The sequence below is a fragment of the Salvelinus fontinalis genome, chromosome 36 (assembly GCF_029448725.1).
Source record: "Salvelinus fontinalis isolate EN_2023a chromosome 36, ASM2944872v1, whole genome shotgun sequence".
Lineage (NCBI taxonomy): Eukaryota > Metazoa > Chordata > Actinopteri > Salmoniformes > Salmonidae > Salvelinus > Salvelinus fontinalis.
The window spans coordinates 17719589-17741078 of NC_074700.1; the positions used below are offsets into that span (position 1 = coordinate 17719589).

General features: G+C 47.3%; 1 protein-coding gene across 3 annotated transcripts in view; it reads left to right on the plus strand.

The window, feature by feature from the left end:
- The window catches only part of LOC129835335 (sushi, von Willebrand factor type A, EGF and pentraxin domain-containing protein 1-like), a gene marked incomplete at its 5' end in the record, with an annotated part of 115313 nt that overhangs the window by 25224 nt on the left and 68599 nt on the right, over positions 1-21490 (plus strand). For all 3 annotated transcript variants that reach the window (XM_055900930.1, XM_055900929.1, XM_055900931.1), the window contains 3 exon segments: positions 3644-3805; positions 9593-9754; positions 10145-10306. In XM_055900930.1, coding sequence (XP_055756905.1) covers positions 3644-3805; positions 9593-9754; positions 10145-10306 — 486 coding nt within the window.

Below are 21490 nucleotides of genomic sequence, written 5' to 3' on the forward strand. Positions count from 1 at the left end.
TAGGAGACCTGCGCCCACTTCCCAGGCTCACCGTGGAGAGCGGGAGTACGGGCAGGCGCCGTGTTACGCAGTAGAGCGCACGGTGTCTCCTGTACGAGTGCATAGCCCGGTGCGGGTTATTCCACCTCCCCGCACTGGGAGGGCTAGATTGGGTATTGAGCCAGGTGTCATGAGGCCGGCTCAACGCATCTGGTCACCAGTGCGTCTCCTCGGGCCGGCATACATGGCACCGGGCTTACGCATGGTTTCTCCGGTTCGCCTACATAGGCCGGTGCGGGTTATTCCACCTCCCCGCACTGGTCGGGCAACCGGGAGCATTCAACCAGGTAAGGTTGGGCAGGCTCAATGCTCAAGAGAGCCAGTACGCCTCCACGGTCCGGTATTTCCGGCACCACCTCCCCGCCCCAGCCTAGTACCTACAGTGTATACACTACACACTAGGCTACCAGTGCGTATCCTGAGCCCTGTTCCTCCTCCACGCACTCTCCCTGTAGTGCGTGTATCTAGCCCGGTGCCTCCAGTTCCGGTCCCACGCACTAAGCTACCAGTGCGTCTCCAGAGCCCTGAACCCACTGTATCTTCTCCCCCTACTAATCCTGATGTGCTTGTCCTCAGCCCGGTGTCACCAGTGCCGGTACCACGCATCAGGGATAGAGTAGGCTTTGAGAATACAGTGTGCCCTGTCCCTGCTCCCCGCACTAGTAGGAAGGTGCTTGTCATTAGCACGGTGCCTCCAGTTCCGGCACCACGCACCAGGTCTACAGTGCGCCATATCCGGCCAGAGCCATCCGTCTCCCCAGCGCCATCTGAGCCATCCGTCTCCCCAGCGCCATCTGAGCCATCCGTCTTCCCAGCGCCATCTGAGCCATCTGTCTCCTCAGCGCCATCTGAGCCATCCGTCTCCCCAGCGCCATCTGAGCCATCCGTCTGCCAGGAGCCTGCAAAGCCGCCCGTCTGCCATGAGCCTGCAAAGCCGCCCGTCTGCCATGAGCCTACAGAGCCGTCAGCCAGACAGGAGCCGCTAGAGCCATCAGCCAGACAGGAGCCGCTAGAGCCGTCAGCCAGACAGGATCTGCCAGAGCCGCCAACCAGACAGGATCTGCCAGAGCCGCCAACCAGACAGGATCTGCCAGAGCCGCCAACCAGACAGGATCTGCCAGAGCCGCCAACCAGACAGGATCTGCCAGAGCCGCCAGCGAGCCATGAGCAGCCAGAGCCGTCAGAGCGCCATGAGCAGCCAGAGCCGTCAAAGAGCCATGAGCAGCCAGAGCCGTCAGTGAGCCATGAGCAGCCAGAGCCGTCAGAGAGCCATGAGCAGCCAGAGCCGTCAGAGCGCCATGAGCGTCGTGAGCCGTCAGCCTGCCATGAGCGTCGTGAGCCGTCAGCCTGCCATGAGCGTCGAGAGCCGTCAGCCTGCCATGAGCGTCGAGAGCCGTCAGCCTGCCATGAGCGTCGAGAGCCGTCAGCCTGCCATGAGCGTCGAGAGCCGTCAGCCTGCCATGAGCGTCGAGAGCCGTCAGCCTGCCATGAGCGTCGAGAGCCGTCAGCCAGCCATGAGCATCGAGAGTCGTCAGTCAGCCATGAGCTGCCCTTCAGCCTGAAAAGGCTGGATACCCAGAACTGCCCATCAGTCCAGAGCTGTCTCTCTGTCCGGAGCTGCCTTTCAGTCCGGAGTTGCCCCTCTATCCTAATCTCCCTCTCTATCTTCATCTATCTCTATAGTCTTATCTATCCCTCTATCTTGATTTATCTCTCTGTCCTGGTGTTATCCTTATTTAATATATTATTAAGAGAATTGTGTGGGGGAAGAAAGAGGTTGGACATTCTATGTTGGAGGAAGTTAGGATGGATTATGGTGGGGTGGGAACCGCGCCCGGAGCCTGAGCCACCACCGTGGTTAGATGCCCACCCAGACCCTCCCCTAGACTTTGTGCTGGTGCGTCCGGAGTTCGCACCTTGTGGGGGGGGTACTGTCACGTTCCTGACCTATTTATGTTAGTTTTTGTGTGTTAGTTGGTCAGGACGTGAGGTTGGGTGGGCATTCTATGTTATCTGTTTCTATGTTGGTTTAGGGTTGCCTGGTATGGCTCTCAATTGGAGGCAGGTGTTTGGCGTTCCTCTAATTGAGAGTCATATTTAGGTAGGCGGTTCACAGTGTTTGTTTGTGGGTGGTTGTCTCCTGTGTCTGTGTCAATGTTTGCACCATACGGGACTGTTTACGGTTGGTTCATTTCATGTAGTCTGTTCCTGTTCATTTCGTTCTTCACGTTGTATGTAAGTTCGTCGTTCAGGTCTGTCTACTTTCGTTTTGTTATTTTGTATCATTTTCAAGTATAGTTCGTTTTGTCTTATTATATAAATTCATCATGTCATTTCAACGCGCTGCACCTTGGTTCAATCCCTGCTCCTCCTCTTCTGATGAAGAGGAGGAGGATTATCGTAACAATTAATGAATGAATGAATGAATGAATGGATTGATGGATGGATGGATGGATGGATGAATTAATTAACGGATGGATTCATTAATGAATGAATGAGTGTCCATATGGGTTGCTGTGGGCCTCAGGCCAGTGTCCTGTGGGGATCTACTACTATCTAGTTATGTGTGGTATTGTGTAAATATGTCTGGTTATGTGTGGAAATATGTAAATATGTCTGGCTTTGTGTGGAAATATGTAAATATGTCTGGCTTTGTGTGGTAATGTGTAAATATGTCTGGCTATGTGTGGTAATGTGTAAATATGTCTGGCTATGTGTGGAAATATGTAAATATGTCTGGCTATGTGTGGAAATATGTAAAAATATCTGGCTTTGTGTGGAAATATGTAATTATGTCTGGCTTTGTGTGGTAATGTGTAAATATGTCTGGCTATGTGTGGTAATGTGTAAATATGTCTGGCTATGTGTGGTAATGTGTAAATATGTCTGGCTATGTGTGGTAATGTGTAAATATGTCTGGCTTTGTGTGGAAATATGTAAATATGTCTGGCTTTGTGTGGAAATATGTAAATATGTCTGGCTTTGTGTGGTAATGTGTAAATATGTCTGGCTATGTGTGGTAATGTGCAAATATGTCTGGCTATGTGTGTAAATATGTAAATATGTCTGGCTATGTGTGGAAATATGTAAATATATCTGGCTTTGTGTGGAAATATGGAAATATGTCTGGCTTTGTGTGGTAATGTGTAAATATGTCTGGCTATGTGTGGTAATGTGTAAATATGTCTGGCTATGTGTGGAAATATGTAAATATGTCTGGCTTTGTGTGGAAATATGGAAATATGTCTGGCTTTGTGTGGTAATGTGTAAATATGTCTGGCTATGTGTGGTAATGTGTAAATATATCTGGCTTTGTGTGGAAATATGTAAATATGTCTGGTTATGTGTGGTAATGTGTAAATATGTCTGGCTATGTGTGCCAATGTGTAAATATGTCTGGCTATGTGTGCCAATGTGTAAATATGTCTGGCTATGTGTGGTAATGTGTAAATATGTATGGCTATGTGTGGTAATGTGGAAATATGTCTAGTTATGTGTGGTAATGTGGAAATATGTCTGGCTATGTGTGGTAATGTGTAAATATGTCTGGTTATGTGTGGTAATGTAGCTAATTATATGTGGTTATGTATTCTGTGTGTTCCAGTCCAGTGTCCGGTGGGAACCTACTTCTCCCTAGAGTATGCAGAGTGTGAGAGCTGCTGGCTGGGTTCCTTCCAGGAACAGGAGGGTCAGATGGAGTGTAAAACCTGTCCTGATGGATCCTCCACAGCCTACCTCCACGCACGCAGCCAGGATCAGTGCAAAGGTAAAACACTGTAACCGTCCAGGGGTAAAACACTGTAACCCTCCAGAGGTAAAACACTGTAACCCTCCATAAGTAAAACAATGTAACACTCCAGAGGTAATACACTGTAACCCTCCAGAGGTAAAACACTGTAACCCTCCAGAGGTAAAACACTGTAACCCTCCAGAGGTAAAACACTGTAACCCTCCATAAGTAAAACAATGTAACCCTCCATAAGTAAAACACTGTAACCCTCCAGAGGCAAAACACTGTAACCGTCCATAAGTAAAACAATGTAACACTCCAGAGGTAAAACACTGTAACCCTCCAGAGGTAAAACACTGTAACCCTCCAGAGGGAAAACACTGTAACCCTCAAGAGGTAATTGCTGTAACCCTCCAGAGGTAATTGCTGTAAACCTCCAGAGGTAAAACACTGTTACCCTCCAGAGGCAAAACACTGTAACCCTCCAGAGGTAAAACACTGTAACCCTCCAGAGGTAAAACACTGTAACCCTCCAGAGGTAAAATACTGTAACCCTCCAGAGGTAAAACACTGTAACCATCCAGAGGTAAAACACTGTAACCCACCAGAGGTAAAACTCTGTAACCCTCCAGAGGTAAAACTCTGTAACCCTCCAGAGGTAAAACTCTGTAACCCTCCAGAGGTAAATGTGGTTACCCTCCAGAGGTAAATGCAGTTACCCTCCAGAGGTAAATGCTGTTACCCTCCAGAGGTAAATGCTGTTACCCTGCAGAGGTAAATGCTGTAACCCTCCAGAGGTAAATGCTGTAACCCACCAGAGGTAAAACTCTGTAACCCTCCAGAGGTAAAATGCTGTTACCCTACAGAGGTAAATGCTGTTATTCTCCAGAGGTATAACAATGTAGCCCTCCAGAGGTAAATACTGTAGCCCTCCAGAGGTAAATACTGTAGCCCTCCAGAGGTAAATGTTGTTACCCTCCAGAGGTAAATGCTGTTACCCTGCAGAGGTAAATGCTGTAATCATGCAGAGGTAAAACACTGTAACCCTCCATAGATAAAACAATGTAACAGTGCAGAGGTAAAACATGGTAACCCTCCAGAGGTAAAACACTGTAACCCTCCAGAGGTTAAACACTGTAACCCTCCAGAGGTTAAACACTGTAACCCTCCAGAGGTTAAACACTGTAACCCTGTAGAGGTAAATCACTGTATCGTTGCAGAGGTAAATCACTGTAAACCTCCAGAGGTAAATGCTGTTACCCTCCAGAGGTAAATTCTGTTACCTTCCAGAGGTAAATGCTGTTACCCTCCAGAGGTAAATTCTGTTACCTTCCAGAGGTAAATGCTGTTACCCTCCTGAGGTAAATGCTGTTACCCTCCAGAGGTAAATGCTGTTACTCTCCAGAGGTAAATGCTGTTACCCTCCAGAGGTAAAGCACTGTAACCCTCCAGAGGTAAATGCTGTTACCCTCCAGAGGTAAATGCTGTTACCCTCCAGAGGTAAACAGTGTAACACTCCAGAGGTAAATACTATAACCCTCCAGAGGTAAAACGCTGTTACCCCCCAGAGGTAAATGCTGTTACCCCCCAGAGGTATATGATGTAACCCTCCAGAGGTAGAACACTGTAACCCTCCAGAGGTAGAACACTGTAACCCTCCAGAGGTAAAACACGGTAACACTCCAGAGGTAAAACACTGTTACCCTGCAGAGGTAAATGTTGTTACCCTCCAGAGGTAAAACACTGTAACCCTCCAGAGGTAAAACACTGTAACCATGCAGAGGTAAAACACTGTAACCCTCCAGAGGTAAACCACTGTTACCCTCCAGAGGTAAATGCTGTTACCCTCCAGAGGTAAATGGTGTTACCCCCCAGAGGTAAACCACTGTAACCCTCCAGAGGTAAACCACTGTTACCCTCCAGAGGTAAATGCTGTTACCCTCCAGAGGTAAATGTTGTTACCCTCCAGAGGTAAAACACTGTAACCCTCCAGAGGTAAAACACTGTAACCCTCCAGAGGTAAACCACTGTAACCCTCCAGAGGTAAACCACTGTTACCCTCCAGATGTAAATGCTGTTACCCTCCAGAGGTAAATGGTGTTACCCCCCAGAGGTAAAACACTGTAACCCTCCAGAGGTAAAACGCTGTTACCCTCCAGAGATAAATGCTGTTACCCCCCAGAGGTAAATGCTGTTACCCCTCCAGAGGTAAATGCTGTTACCCCTCCAGAGGTAAATGCTGTTACCCCCAGAGGTAAATGCTGTTACCCCCCCAGAGGCAAATGCTGTAACCCTCCAGAGATAAAACACTGTAACCCTCCAGAGGTAAAACACTGTTATCCTCCAGAGGTAAATACTGTTACCCTCCAGGGGTAAATGCTGTTACCCTCCAGAGGTAAATGCTGTTACCCTCCAGGGGAATAATGCTGTTACCCTCCAGAGGTAAATGCTATTACCCTCCAGAGGTAAATGCTGTTACCCTCCAGGGGTAAATGCTGTTACCCTCCAGAGGTAAATGCTGTTACCCTGCAGAGGTAAATGCTGTTACCCTGCAGAGGTAAAACACTGTAACCATGCAGAGGTTAAACACTGTAACCCTCCAGAGTTAAAACACTGTAACCCTGTAGAGGTAAATCACTGTATCGCTGCAGAGGTAAATCACTGTAACCCTTCAGAGGTAAATGTGGTTACCCTCCAGAGGTAAATGCTGTTACCCTCCAGAGGTAAAACACTGTAACCCTCCAGAGGTAAAACAGTGTAACCCTCCAGAGGTAAAACGCTGTAACCCTCCAGAGGTAAAACGCTGTTACCCCCCTGAGGTAAAACGCTGTTACCCCCCTGAGGTAAATGCTGTTACCCCCCAGAGGTAAATGCTGTTACCCCCAGAGGTAAATTCTGTAACCCTCCAGAGATAAAACCCTGTAACCCTCCAGAGGTAAAGCACTGTAACCCTCCAGAGGTAAATACAGTAACCCTCCAGAGGTAAAACACGGTAACCCTCCAGAGGTAAAACACTGTAACCCTCCAGAGGTAAAACACTGTAACCCTCCAGAGGTAAAACGCTGTAATACTCCAGAGGTAAAACGCTGTTATCCTCCAGAGGTAAATGCTGTTACCCCCCAGAGGTAAATGCTGTTACCCCCAGAGGTAAAACACTGTGACCATGCAGAGGTAAAACACTGTAACCTTCCAGAGGTAAAGCACTGTAACCCTCCATTGGTAAATACTGTAACCCTCCAGAGGTAAAACACGGTAACCCTCCAGAGGTAAAACACTGTAACCCTCCAGAGGTAAATGCTGTTACCCTGCAGAGGAAAATGCTGTAACCCTCCAGTGTTAAAACACTGTAACCCTCCAGAGGTAAAACACTGTAACCCTCCAGAGGTAAAACAATGTAACCCTGCAGAGGTAAACCACTGTATCGCTGCAGAGGTAAAACACTGTAACTCTCCATAGGTAAAACACTGTAACCCTGCAGAGGTAAAACACTGTAACCCTCCAGAAGTAAACCACTGTAACCCTCCAGAGGTAAACCACTGTAACCCTCCAGAGGTAAATGCTGTTACCCTCCAGAGGTAAATGCTGTTATCTTCCAGAGGTAAAACACTGTAACCCTCCAGAGGTAAATGCTGTTACCCTCCAGAGGTAAATGCTGTTACCCTCCAGAGGTAAATGCTGTTACCCTCCAGAGGTAAAACATGGTAACCCTCCAGAGGTAAATACTGTAACCCTCCAGAGGTAAAACGCTGTTACCCTGCAGAGGTAAAACGCTGTTACCCTGCAGAGGTAAAACGCTGTTACCCTGCAGAGGTAAACGCTGTTACCCTGCAGAGGTAAATGCTGTTACCCCCCAGAGGTAAATGCTTTTACCCCCCAGAGGTAAATGCTGTAACCCTCCAGAGGTAAAACACTGTAACCCTCCAGAGGTAAAACCCTGTAGCCCCCCAGAGGTAAATACTGTTATCCTCCAGAGGTAAAACACTGTAACCCTCCAGAGGTAAATGCTGTTACCCTGCAGAGGAAAATGCTGTAACCCTCCAGTGTTAAAACACTGTAACCCTCCAGAGGTAAAACACTGTTACCCTCCAGAGGTAAACACTGTAACCCTCCAGAGGTAAAACCCTTTAACCCTCCAGATGTAAAGCACGGTAACCCTCCAGAGGTAAAACACTGTAACCCTGCAGAGGTTAAACACTGTAACCATGCAGAGGTAAAACACTGTAACCCTGCAGAGGTAAAACACTGTAACCCTCCAGAGGTAAAACGCTGTAATACTCCAGAGGTAAAACGCTGTTACCCTCCAGAGGTAAATGCTGTTACCCCCCAGAGGTAAATGCTGTTACCCCCAGAGGTAAATTCTGTAACCCTCCAGAGATAAAACCCTGTAACCCTGTAGAGGTAAAACAATGTAACCCTGCAGAGGTAAAACACGGTAACCATCCAGAGGTAAAACACGGTAACCCTCCAGAGGTAAAACACTGTAACCCTCCAGAGGTAAATGCTGTTACCCTGCAGAGGAAAATGCTGTAACCCTCCAGTGTTAAAACACTGTAACCCTCCAGAGGTAAAACACTGTAACCCTCCAGAGGTAAAACAATGTAACCCTGCAGAGGTAAACCACTGTATCGCTGCAGAGGTAAAACACTGTAACTCTCCATAGGTAAAACACTGTAACCCTCCAGAGGTAAATGCTGTTACCCTCCAGAGGTAAATGCTGTTATCTTCCAGAGGTAAAACACTGTAACCCTCCAGAGGTAAATGCTGTTACCCTCCAGAGGTAAATGCTGTTACCCTCCAGAGGTAAATGCTGTTACCCTCCAGAGGTAAAACATGGTAACCCTCCAGAGGTAAATACTGTAACCCTCCAGAGGTAAAACGCTGTTACCCTTCAGAGGTAAAACGCTGTTACCCTGCAGAGGTAAAACGCTGTTACCCTGCAGAGGTAAATTCTGTTACCCCCCAGAGGTAAATGCTGTTACCCCCCAGAGGTAAATGCTTTTACCCCCCAGAGGTAAATGCTGTAACCCTCCAAAGGTAAAACACTGTAACCCTCCAGAGGTAAAACCCTGTAGCCCCCCAGAGGTAAATACTGTTATCCTCCAGAGGTAAAACACTGTAACCCTCCAGAGGTAAATGCTGTTACCCTGCAGAGGAAAATGCTGTAACCCTCCAGTGTTAAAACACTGTAACCCTCCAGAGGTAAAACACTGTTACCCTCCAGAGGTAAACACTGTAACCCTCCAGAGGTAAAACCCTTTAACCCTCCAGATGTAAAGCACGGTAACCCTCCAGAGGTAAAACACTGTAACCCTGCAGAGGTTAAACACTGTAACCATGCAGAGGTAAAACACTGTAAACCTCCAGAGGTAAAACACTGTAACCCTCCATAGGTAAAACACTGTAACCCTGCAGAGGTAAACACGGTAACCCTCCAGAGGTAAAACACGGTATCGCTGCAGAGGTAAAACACTGTAACCCTCAGAGGTTAAACACTGTAACCCTCCAGAGGTAAAACACTGTAACCCTCCAGAGGTAAATGCTGCAACCCTCCAGAGGTAAAAGACATGTACAAGGTCCTCATACATTGGTTATACTGTACCTGGAGTTTTTCTGACCAAGTGATCTGACTAGGAAAAAAAAACTGGGTCCCAGTACCTAGTCAGAACTGACCAGGAAAAATGTTGGGTCCTAAAATACTGTATCATCAACTCTATTCATCATGAGCAGGTGGCACCATTTCTACAATATCCTGAAGGCTATAAACTCCATGACCTCTTTACTGTGATATGTTTATAGTGTATGTGTTTCTGTGTGTGTTTTCAGAGCAGTGCAGGCCTGGAAGTTACTCTGTGAACGGGCTGGAGACGTGCGAGTCGTGCCCACTGGGGCACTACCAGCCTGGGTTTGGATCCAGAGAGTGTCTGGTCTGTCCGGATGAGACCTCCACCGTCACCTGCGGGGCAAGGGAGATGTCTGAGTGTGGAGGTGAGTTAGAGAGAGAGAGAGACAGAAACTATACAGTACTCAGACTCAGAACTCGCCACTCACCCGTTGAAGAGGCAGTGGTCTAAGGCACTGCATCTCAGTGTAAGAGGCGTTACTACAGTCCCTGGTTCGATTCTAGGCTGAATCACATCCGGCTGTGATTGGGAGGTCCATAGGGCGGCACACAATTGCCCCAGCGTCATCGGGGTTTGGCCGGGTAGGCCGTCATTGTAAATAAGAATGATCTTAACTGACTTGCCTTAAATTAAATAAAAGAGGGGAGTGGAAATCACAGACATGACACTCAGACTGAACACAATGACTCTGCATAAAAATATGATTACTGAGCTTACTTTCATCTGTGACACTGACTTACTGTCTCCCCTCCAGTTCCTTGTTTGGCAGGTCATTTCTCTCGAACAGGGTTGGTCCCCTGCTACCCCTGCCCCAGAGACTACTACCAACCCGACCACGGCCGCTCCTACTGCCTCGCCTGCCCTTTCTACGGCACCACCACAGTCACCGGGGCCACTGCCATACAACACTGCTCCAGTAAGTTACACTACACTGGCTGAGTTTCACATCACACCCTACTGTTACACTACACTGGCTGAGTTTCACATCACACCCTACTGTTACACTTCACTGGCTGAGTTTCACATCACACCCTACTGTTACACTACACTGGCTGAGTTTCACATCACACCCTACTGTTACACTACACTGGCTGAGTTTCACATCACACCCTACTGTTACACTACACTGGCTGAGTTTCACATCACACCCTACTGTTACACTACACTGGCTGAGTTTCACATCACACCCTACTGTTACACTACACTGGCTGAGTTTCACATCACACCCTACTGTTACACTACACTGGCTGAGTTTCACATCACACCCTACTGTTACACTACACTGGCTGAGTTTCACATCACACCCTACTGTTACACTACACTGGCTGAGTTTCACATCACACCCTACTGTTACACTACACTGGCTGAGTTTCACATCACACCCTACTGTTACACTACACTGGATGAGTTTCACATCACACCCTACTGTTACACTACACTGGCTGAGTTTCACATCACACCCTACTGTTACACTACACTGGCTGAGTTTCACATCACACCCTACTGTTACACTACACTGGCTGAGCTTCACATCACACCCTACTGTTACACTACACTGGCTGAGTTTCACATCACACCCTACTGTTACACTACACTGGCTGAGTTTCACATCACACCCTACTGTTACACTACACTGGCTGAGTTTCACATCACACCCTACTGTTACACTACACTGGCTGAGCTTCACATCACACCCTACTGTTACACTACACTGGCTGAGTTTCACATCACACCCTACTGTTAAACTACACTGGCTGAGTTTCACATCACACCCTACTGTTACACTACACTGGCTGAGCTTCACATCACACCCTACTGTTACACTACACTGGCTGAGTTTCACATCACACCCTTCTGTTACACTACACTGGCTGAGTTTCACATCACACCCTACTGTTACACTACACTGGCTGAGTTTCACATCACACCCTTCTGTTACACTACACTGGCTGAGTTTCACATCACACCCTACTGTTACACTACACTGGATGAGTTTCACATCACACCCTACTGTTACACTACACTGGCTGAGTTTCACATCACACCCTACTGTTACACTACACTGGATGAGTTTCACATCACACTCTACTGTTACACTACACTGGCTGAGCTTCACATCACACCCTACTGTTACACTACACTGGCTGAGTTTCACATCACACCCTACTGTTACACTACACTGGCTGAGCTTCATATCACACCCTACTGTTACACTACACTGGCTGAGTTTCACAGCACACCCTACTGTTACACTACACTGGCTGAGTTTCACATCACACCCTACTGTTACACTACACTGGCTGAGTTTCACATCACACCCTACTGTTACACTACACTGGCTGAGTTTCACATCACACCCTACTGTTACACTACACTGGCTGAGTTTCACATCACACCCTACTGTTACACTACACTGGCTGAGCTTCACATCACACCCTACTGTTACACTACACTGGCTGAGTTTCACATCACACCCTACTGTTACACTACACTGGCTGAGTTTCACATCACACCCTACTGTTACACTACACTGGCTGAGTTTCACATCACACCCTACTGTTACACTACACTGGCTGAGCTTCACATCACACCCTACTGTTACACTACACTGGCTGAGTTTCACATCACACCCTACTGTTACACTACACTGGCTGAGTTTCACATCACACCCTACTGTTACACTTCACTGGCTGAGCTTCACATCACACCCTACTGTTACACTACACTGGCTGAGTTTCACATCACACCCTACTGTTACACTACATTGGCTGAGTTTCACATCACACCCTACTGTTACACTACACTGGCTGAGTTTCACATCACACCCTACTGTTACACTACACTGGCTGAGCTTCACATCACACCCTACTGTTACACTACACTGGCTGAGTTTCACATCACACCCTACTGTTACACTACACTGGCTGAGTTTCACATCACACCCTACTGTTACACTACACTGGCTGAGTTTCACATCACACCCTACTGTTACACTACACTGGCTGAGTTTCACATCACACCCTACTGTTACACTACACTGGCTGAGTTTCACATCACACCCTACTGTTACACTACACTGGCTGAGTTTCACATCACACCCTACTGTTACACTACACTGGCTGAGTTTCACATCCCACCCTACTGTTACACTACACTGGCTGAGCTTCACATCACACCCTACTGTTACACTACACTGGCTGAGTTTCACATCACACCCTACTGTTACACTACACTGGCTGAGTTTCACATCCCACCCTACTGTTACACTACACTGGCTGAGTTTCACATCACACCCTACTGTTACACTTTACTGGCTGAGTTTCACATCACACCCTACTGTTACACTACACTGGCTGAGCTTCACATCACACCCTACTGTTACACTACACTGGCTGAGCTTCACATCACACCCTACTGTTACACTACACTGGCTGAGTTTCACATCACACCCTACTGTTACACAACACTGGCTGAGTTTCACATCACACCCTACTGTTACACTACACTGGCTGAGCTTCACATCACACCCTACTGTTACACTACACTGGCTGAGTTTCACATCACACCCTACTGTTACACTACACTGGCTGAGTTTCACATCACACCCTACTGTTACACTACACTGGCTGAGTTTCACATCACACCCTACTGTTACACTACACTGGCTGAGCTTCACATCACACCCTACTGTTACACTACACTGGCTGAGTTTCACATCACACCCTACTGTTACACTACACTGGCTGAGTTTCACATCACACCCTACTGTTACACTACACTGGCTGAGTATCACATCACACCCTACTGTTACACTACACTGGCTGAGTTTCACATCACACCCTACTGTTACACTACACTGGCTGAGATTCACATCACACCCTACTGTTACACTACACTGGCTGAGTTTCACATCACACCCTACTGTTACACTACACTGGATGAGTTTCACATCACACTCTACTGTTACACTACACTGGCTGAGCTTCACATCACACCCTACTGTTACACTACACTGGCTGAGTTTCACATCACACCCTACTGTTACACTACACTGGCTGAGCTTCACATCACACCCTACTGTTACACTACACTGGATGAGTTTCACATCACACCCTACTGTTACACTACACTGGCTGAGTTTCACATCACACCCTACTGTTACACTACACTGGATGAGTTTCACATCACACCCTACTGTTACACTACACTGGCTGAGCTTCACATCACACCCTACTGTTACACTACACTGGCTGAGCTTCACATCACACCCTACTGTTACACTACACTGGCTGAGCTTCACATCACACCCTACTGTTACACTACACTGGCTGAGTTTCACATCACACCCTACTGTTACACTACACTGGCTGAGCTTCATATCACACCCTACTGTTACACTACACTGGCTGAGTTTCACAGCACACCCTACTGTTACACTACACTGGCTGAGTTTCACATCACACCCTACTGTTACACTACACTGGCTGAGTTTCACATCACACCCTACTGTTACACTACACTGGCTGAGTTTCACATCACACCCTACTGTTACACTACACTGGCTGAGCTTCACATCACACCCTACTGTTACACTACACTGGCTGAGTTTCACATCACACCCTACTGTTACACTACACTGGCTGAGTTTCACATCACACCCTACTGTTACACTACACTGGCTGAGTTTCACATCACACCCTACTGTTACACTACACTGGCTGAGCTTCACATCACACCCTACTGTTACACTACACTGGCTGAGTTTCACATCACACCCTACTGTTACACTACACTGGCTGAGTTTCACATCACACCCTACTGTTACACTTCACTGGCTGAGCTTCACATCACACCCTACTGTTACACTTTACTGGCTGAGTTTCACATCACACCCTACTGTTACACTACACTGGCTGAGCTTCACATCACACCCTACTGTTACACTACACTGGCTGAGTTTCACATCACACCCTACTGTTACACTACACTGGCTGAGTTTCACATCACACCCTACTGTTACACTACACTGGCTGAGCTTCACATCACACCCTACTGTTACACTACACTGGCTGAGTTTCACATCACACCCTACTGTTACACTACACTGGCTGAGTTTCACATCACACCCTACTGTTACACTACACTGGCTGAGTTTCACATCACACCCTACTGTTACACTACACTGGCTGAGCTTCACATCACACCCTACTGTTACACTACACTGGCTGAGTTTCACATCACACCCTACTGTTACACTACACTGGCTGAGTTTCACATCACACCCTACTGTTACACTACACTGGCTGAGTATCACATCACACCCTACTGTTACACGACACTGGCTGAGTTTCACATCACACCCTACTGTTACACTACACTGGCTGAGCTTCACATCACACCCTACTGTTACACTACACTGGCTGAGTTTCACATCACACCCTACTGTTACACTACACTGGCTGAGTTTCACATCACACCCTACTGTTACACTACACTGGCTGAGCTTCATATCACACCCTACTGTTACACTACACTGGCTGAGTTTCACAGCACACCCTACTGTTACACTACACTGGCTGAGTTTCACATCACACCCTACTGTTACACTACACTGGCTGAGTTTCACATCACACCCTACTGTTACACTACACTGGCTGAGTTTCACATCACACCCTACTGTTACACTACACTGGCTGAGTTTCACATCACACCCTACTGTTACACTACACTGGCTGAGTATCACATCACACCCTACTGTTACACGACACTGGCTGAGTTTCACATCACACCCTACTGTTACACTACACTGGCTGAGCTTCACATCACACCCTACTGTTACACTACACTGGCTGAGTTTCACATCACACCCTACTGTTACACTACACTGGCTGAGTTTCACATCACACCCTACTGTTACACTACACTGGCTGAGCTTCATATCACACCCTACTGTTACACTACACTGGCTGAGTTTCACAGCACACCCTACTGTTACACTACACTGGCTGAGTTTCACATCACACCCTACTGTTACACTACACTGGCTGAGTTTCACATCACACCCTACTGTTACACTACACTGGCTGAGTTTCACATCACACCCTACTGTTACACTACACTGGCTGAGTTTCACATCACACCCTACTGTTACACTACACTGGCTGAGCTTCACATCACACCCTACTGTTACACTACACTGGCTGAGTTTCACATCACACCCTACTGTTACACTACACTGGCTGAGTTTCACATCACACCCTACTGTTACACTACACTGGCTGAGTTTCACATCACACCCTACTGTTACACTACACTGGCTGAGCTTCACATCACACCCTACTGTTACACTACACTGGCTGAGTTTCACATCACACCGTACTGTTACACTACACTGGCTGAGTTTCACATCACACCCTACTGTTACACTTCACTGGCTGAGCTTCACATCACACCCTACTGTTACACTACACTGGCTGAGTTTCACATCACACCCTACTGTTACACTACATTGGCTGAGTTTCACATCACACCCTACTGTTACACTACACTGGCTGAGTTTCACATCACACCCTACTGTTACACTACACTGGCTGAGCTTCACATCACACCCTACTGTTACACTACACTGGCTGAGTTTCACATCACACCCTACTGTTACACTACACTGGCTGAGTTTCACATCACACCCTACTGTTACACTACACTGGCTGAGTTTCACATCACACCCTACTGTTACACTACACTGGCTGAGTTTCACATCACACCCTACTGTTACACTACACTGGCTGAGTTTCACATCACACCCTACTGTTACACTACACTGGCTGAGTTTCACATCACACCCTACTGTTACACTACACTGGCTGAGTTTCACATCCCACCCTACTGTTACACTACACTGGCTGAGCTTCACATCACACCCTACTGTTACACTACACTGGCTGAGTTTCACATCACACCCTACTGTTACACTACACTGGCTGAGTTTCACATCCCACCCTACTGTTACACTACACTGGCTGAGTTTCACATCACACCCTACTGTTACACTTTACTGGCTGAGTTTCACATCACACCCTACTGTTACACTACACTGGCTGAGCTTCACATCACACCCTACTGTTACACTACACTGGCTGAGCTTCACATCACACCCTACTGTTACACTACACTGGCTGAGTTTCACATCACACCCTACTGTTACACAACACTGGCTGAGTTTCACATCACACCCTACTGTTACACTACACTGGCTGAGCTTCACATCACACCCTACTGTTACACTACACTGGCTGAGTTTCACATCACACCCTACTGTTACACTACACTGGCTGAGTTTCACATCACACCCTACTGTTACACTACACTGGCTGAGTTTCACATCACACCCTACTGTTACACTACACTGGCTGAGCTTCACATCACACCCTACTGTTACACTACACTGGCTGAGTTTCACATCACACCCTACTGTTACACTACACTGGCTGAGTTTCACATCACACCCTACTGTTACACTACACTGGCTGAGTATCACATCACACCCTACTGTTACACTACACTGGCTGAGTTTCACATCACACCCTACTGTTACACTACACTGGCTGAGATTCACATCACACCCTACTGTTACACTACACTGGCTGAGTTTCACATCACACCCTACTGTTACACTACACTGGATGAGTTTCACATCACACTCTACTGTTACACTACACTGGCTGAGCTTCACATCACACCCTACTGTTACACTACACTGGCTGAGTTTCACATCACACCCTACTGTTACACTACACTGGCTGAGCTTCACATCACACCCTACTGTTACACTACACTGGATGAGTTTCACATCACACCCTACTGTTACACTACACTGGCTGAGTTTCACATCACACCCTACTGTTACACTACACTGGATGAGTTTCACATCACACCCTACTGTTACACTACACTGGCTGAGCTTCACATCACACCCTACTGTTACACTACACTGGCTGAGCTTCACATCACACCCTACTGTTACACTACACTGGCTGAGCTTCACATCACACCCTACTGTTACACTACACTGGCTGAGTTTCACATCACACCCTACTGTTACACTACACTGGCTGAGCTTCATATCACACCCTACTGTTACACTACACTGGCTGAGTTTCACAGCACACCCTACTGTTACACTACACTGGCTGAGTTTCACATCACACCCTACTGTTACACTACACTGGCTGAGTTTCACATCACACCCTACTGTTACACTACACTGGCTGAGTTTCACATCACACCCTACTGTTACACTACACTGGCTGAGCTTCACATCACACCCTACTGTTACACTACACTGGCTGAGTTTCACATCACACCCTACTGTTACACTACACTGGCTGAGTTTCACATCACACCCTACTGTTACACTACACTGGCTGAGTTTCACATCACACCCTACTGTTACACTACACTGGCTGAGCTTCACATCACACCCTACTGTTACACTACACTGGCTGAGTTTCACATCACACCCTACTGTTACACTACACTGGCTGAGTTTCACATCACACCCTACTGTTACACTTCACTGGCTGAGCTTCACATCACACCCTACTGTTACACTACACTGGCTGAGTTTCACATCACACCCTACTGTTACACTACACTGGCTGAGTTTCACATCACACCCTACTGTTACACTACACTGGCTGAGTTTCACATCACACCCTACTGTTACACTACACTGGCTGAGTTTCACATCACACCCTACTGTTACACTACACTGGCTGAGTTTCACATCCCACCCTACTGTTACACTACACTGGCTGAGCTTCACATCACACCCTACTGTTACACTACACTGGCTGAGTTTCACATCACACCCTACTGTTACACTACACTGGCTGAGTTTCACATCCCACCCTACTGTTACACTACACTGGCTGAGTTTCACATCACACCCTACTGTTACACTTTACTGGCTGAGTTTCACATCACACCCTACTGTTACACTACACTGGCTGAGCTTCACATCACACCCTACTGTTACACTACACTGGCTGAGCTTCACATCACACCCTACTGTTACACTACACTGGCTGAGTTTCACATCACACCCTACTGTTACACTACACTGGCTGAGTTTCACATCACACCCTACTGTTACACTACACTGGCTGAGCTTCACATCACACCCTACTGTTACACTACACTGGCTGAGTTTCACATCACACCCTACTGTTACACTACACTGGCTGAGTTTCACATCACACCCTACTGTTACACTACACTGGCTGAGTTTCACATCACACCCTACTGTTACACTACACTGGCTGAGCTTCACATCACACCCTACTGTTACACTACACTGGCTGAGTTTCACATCACACCCTACTGTTACACTACACTGGCTGAGTTTCACATCACACCCTACTGTTACACTACACTGGCTGAGTATCACATCACACCCTACTGTTACACGACACTGGCTGAGTTTCACATCACACCCTACTGTTACACTACACTGGCTGAGCTTCACATCACACCCTACTGTTACACTACACTGGCTGAGTTTCACATCACACCCTACTGTTACACTACACTGGCTGAGTTTCACATCACACCCTACTGTTACACTACACTGGCTGAGCTTCATATCACACCCTACTGTTACACTACACTGGCTGAGTTTCACAGCACACCCTACTGTTACACTACACTGGCTGAGTTTCACATCACACCCTACTGTTACACTACACTGGCTGAGTTTCACATCACACCCTACTGTTACACTACACTGGCTGAGTTTCACATCACACCCTACTGTTACACTACACTGGCTGAGTTTCACATCACACCCTACTGTTACACTACACTGGCTGAGTATCACATCACACCCTACTGTTACACGACACTGGCTGAGTTTCACATCACACCCTACTGTTACACTACACTGGCTGAGCTTCACATCACACCCTACTGTTACACTACACTGGCTGAGTTTCACATCACACCCTACTGTTACACTACACTGGCTGAGTTTCACATCACACCCTACTGTTACACTACACTGGCTGAGCTTCATATCACACCCTACTGTTACACTACACTGGCTGAGTTTCACAGCACACCCTACTGTTACACTACACTGGCTGAGTTTCACATCACACCCTACTGTTACACTACACTGGCTGAGTTTCACATCACACCCTACTGTTACACTACACTGGCTGAGCTTCACATCACACCCTACTGTTACACTACACTGGCTGAGCTTCACATCACACCCTACTGTTACACTACACTGGCTGAGTTTCACATCACACCCTACTGTTACACTACACTGGCTGAGCTTCATATCACACCCTACTGTTACACTACACTGGCTGAGTTTCATAGCACACCCTACTGTTACACTACACTGGCTGAGCTTCACATCACACCCTACTGTTACACTACACTGGCTGAGTTTCACATCACACCCTACTGTTACACTACACTGGCTGAGTTTCACATCACACCCTACTGTTACACTACACTGGCTGAGTTTCACATCACACCCTACTGTTACACTACACTGGCTGAGCTTCACATCACACCCTATTGTTACACTACACTGGCTGAGTTTCACATCACACCCTACTGTTACACTACACTGGCTGAGTTTCACATCACACCCTACTGTTACACTTCACTGGCTGAGCTTCACATCACACCCTACTGTTACACTACACTGGCTGAGTTTCACATCACACCCTACTGTTACACTACACTGGCTGAGCTTCACATCACACCCTACTGTTACACTACACTGGCTGAGTTTCACATCACACCCTACTGTTACACTACACTGGCTGAGTTTCACATCCCACCCTACTGTTACACTACACTGGCTGAGTTTCACATCACACCCTACTGTTACACTTTACTGGCTGAGTTTCACATCACACCCTACTGTTACACTACACTGGCTGAGCTTCACATCACACCCTACTGTTACACTACACTGGCTGAGCTTCACATCACACCCTACTGTTACACTACACTGGCTGAGTTTCACATCACACCCTACTGTTACACTACACTGGCTGAGTTTCACATCACACCCTACTGTTACACTACACTGGCTGAGTTTCACATCACACCCTACTGTTACACTACACTGGCTGAGTTTCACATCACACCCTACTGTTACACTACACTGGCTGAGCTTCATATCACACCCTACTGTTACACTACACTGGCTGAGTTTCACAGCACACCCTACTGTTACACTACACTGGCTGAGTTTCACATCACACCCTACTGTTACACTACACTGGCTGAGTTTCACATCACACCCTACTGTTACACTACACTGGCTGAGTTTCACATCACACCCTACTGTTACACTACACTGGCTGAGTTTCACATCACACCCTACTGTTACACTACACTGGCTGAGTATCACATCACACCCTACTGTTACACGACACTGGCTGAGTTTCACATCACACCCTACTGTTACACTACACTGGCTGAGCTTCACATCACACCCTACTGTTACACTACACTGGCTGAGTTTCACATCACACCCTACTGTTACACTACACTGGCTGAGTTTCACATCACACCCTACTGTTACACTACACTGGCTGAGCTTCATATCACACCCTACTGTTACACTACACTGGCTGAGTTTCACAGCACACCCTACTGTTACACTACACTGGCTGAGTTTCACATCACACCCTACTGTTACACTACACTGGCTGAGTTTCACATCACACCCTACTGTTACACTACACTGGCTGAGCTTCACATCACACCCTACTGTTACACTACACTGGCTGAGCTTCACATCACACCCTACTGTTACACTACACTGGCTGAGTTTCACATCACACCCTACTGTTACACTACACTGGCTGAGCTTCATATCACACCCTACTGTTACACTACACTGGCTGAGTTTCATAGCACACCCTACTGTTACACTACACTGGCTGAGCTTCACATCACACCCTACTGTTACACTACACTGGCTGAGTTTCACATCACACCCTACTGTTACACTACACTGGCTGAGTTTCACATCACACCCTACTGTTACACTACACTGGCTGAGTTTCAC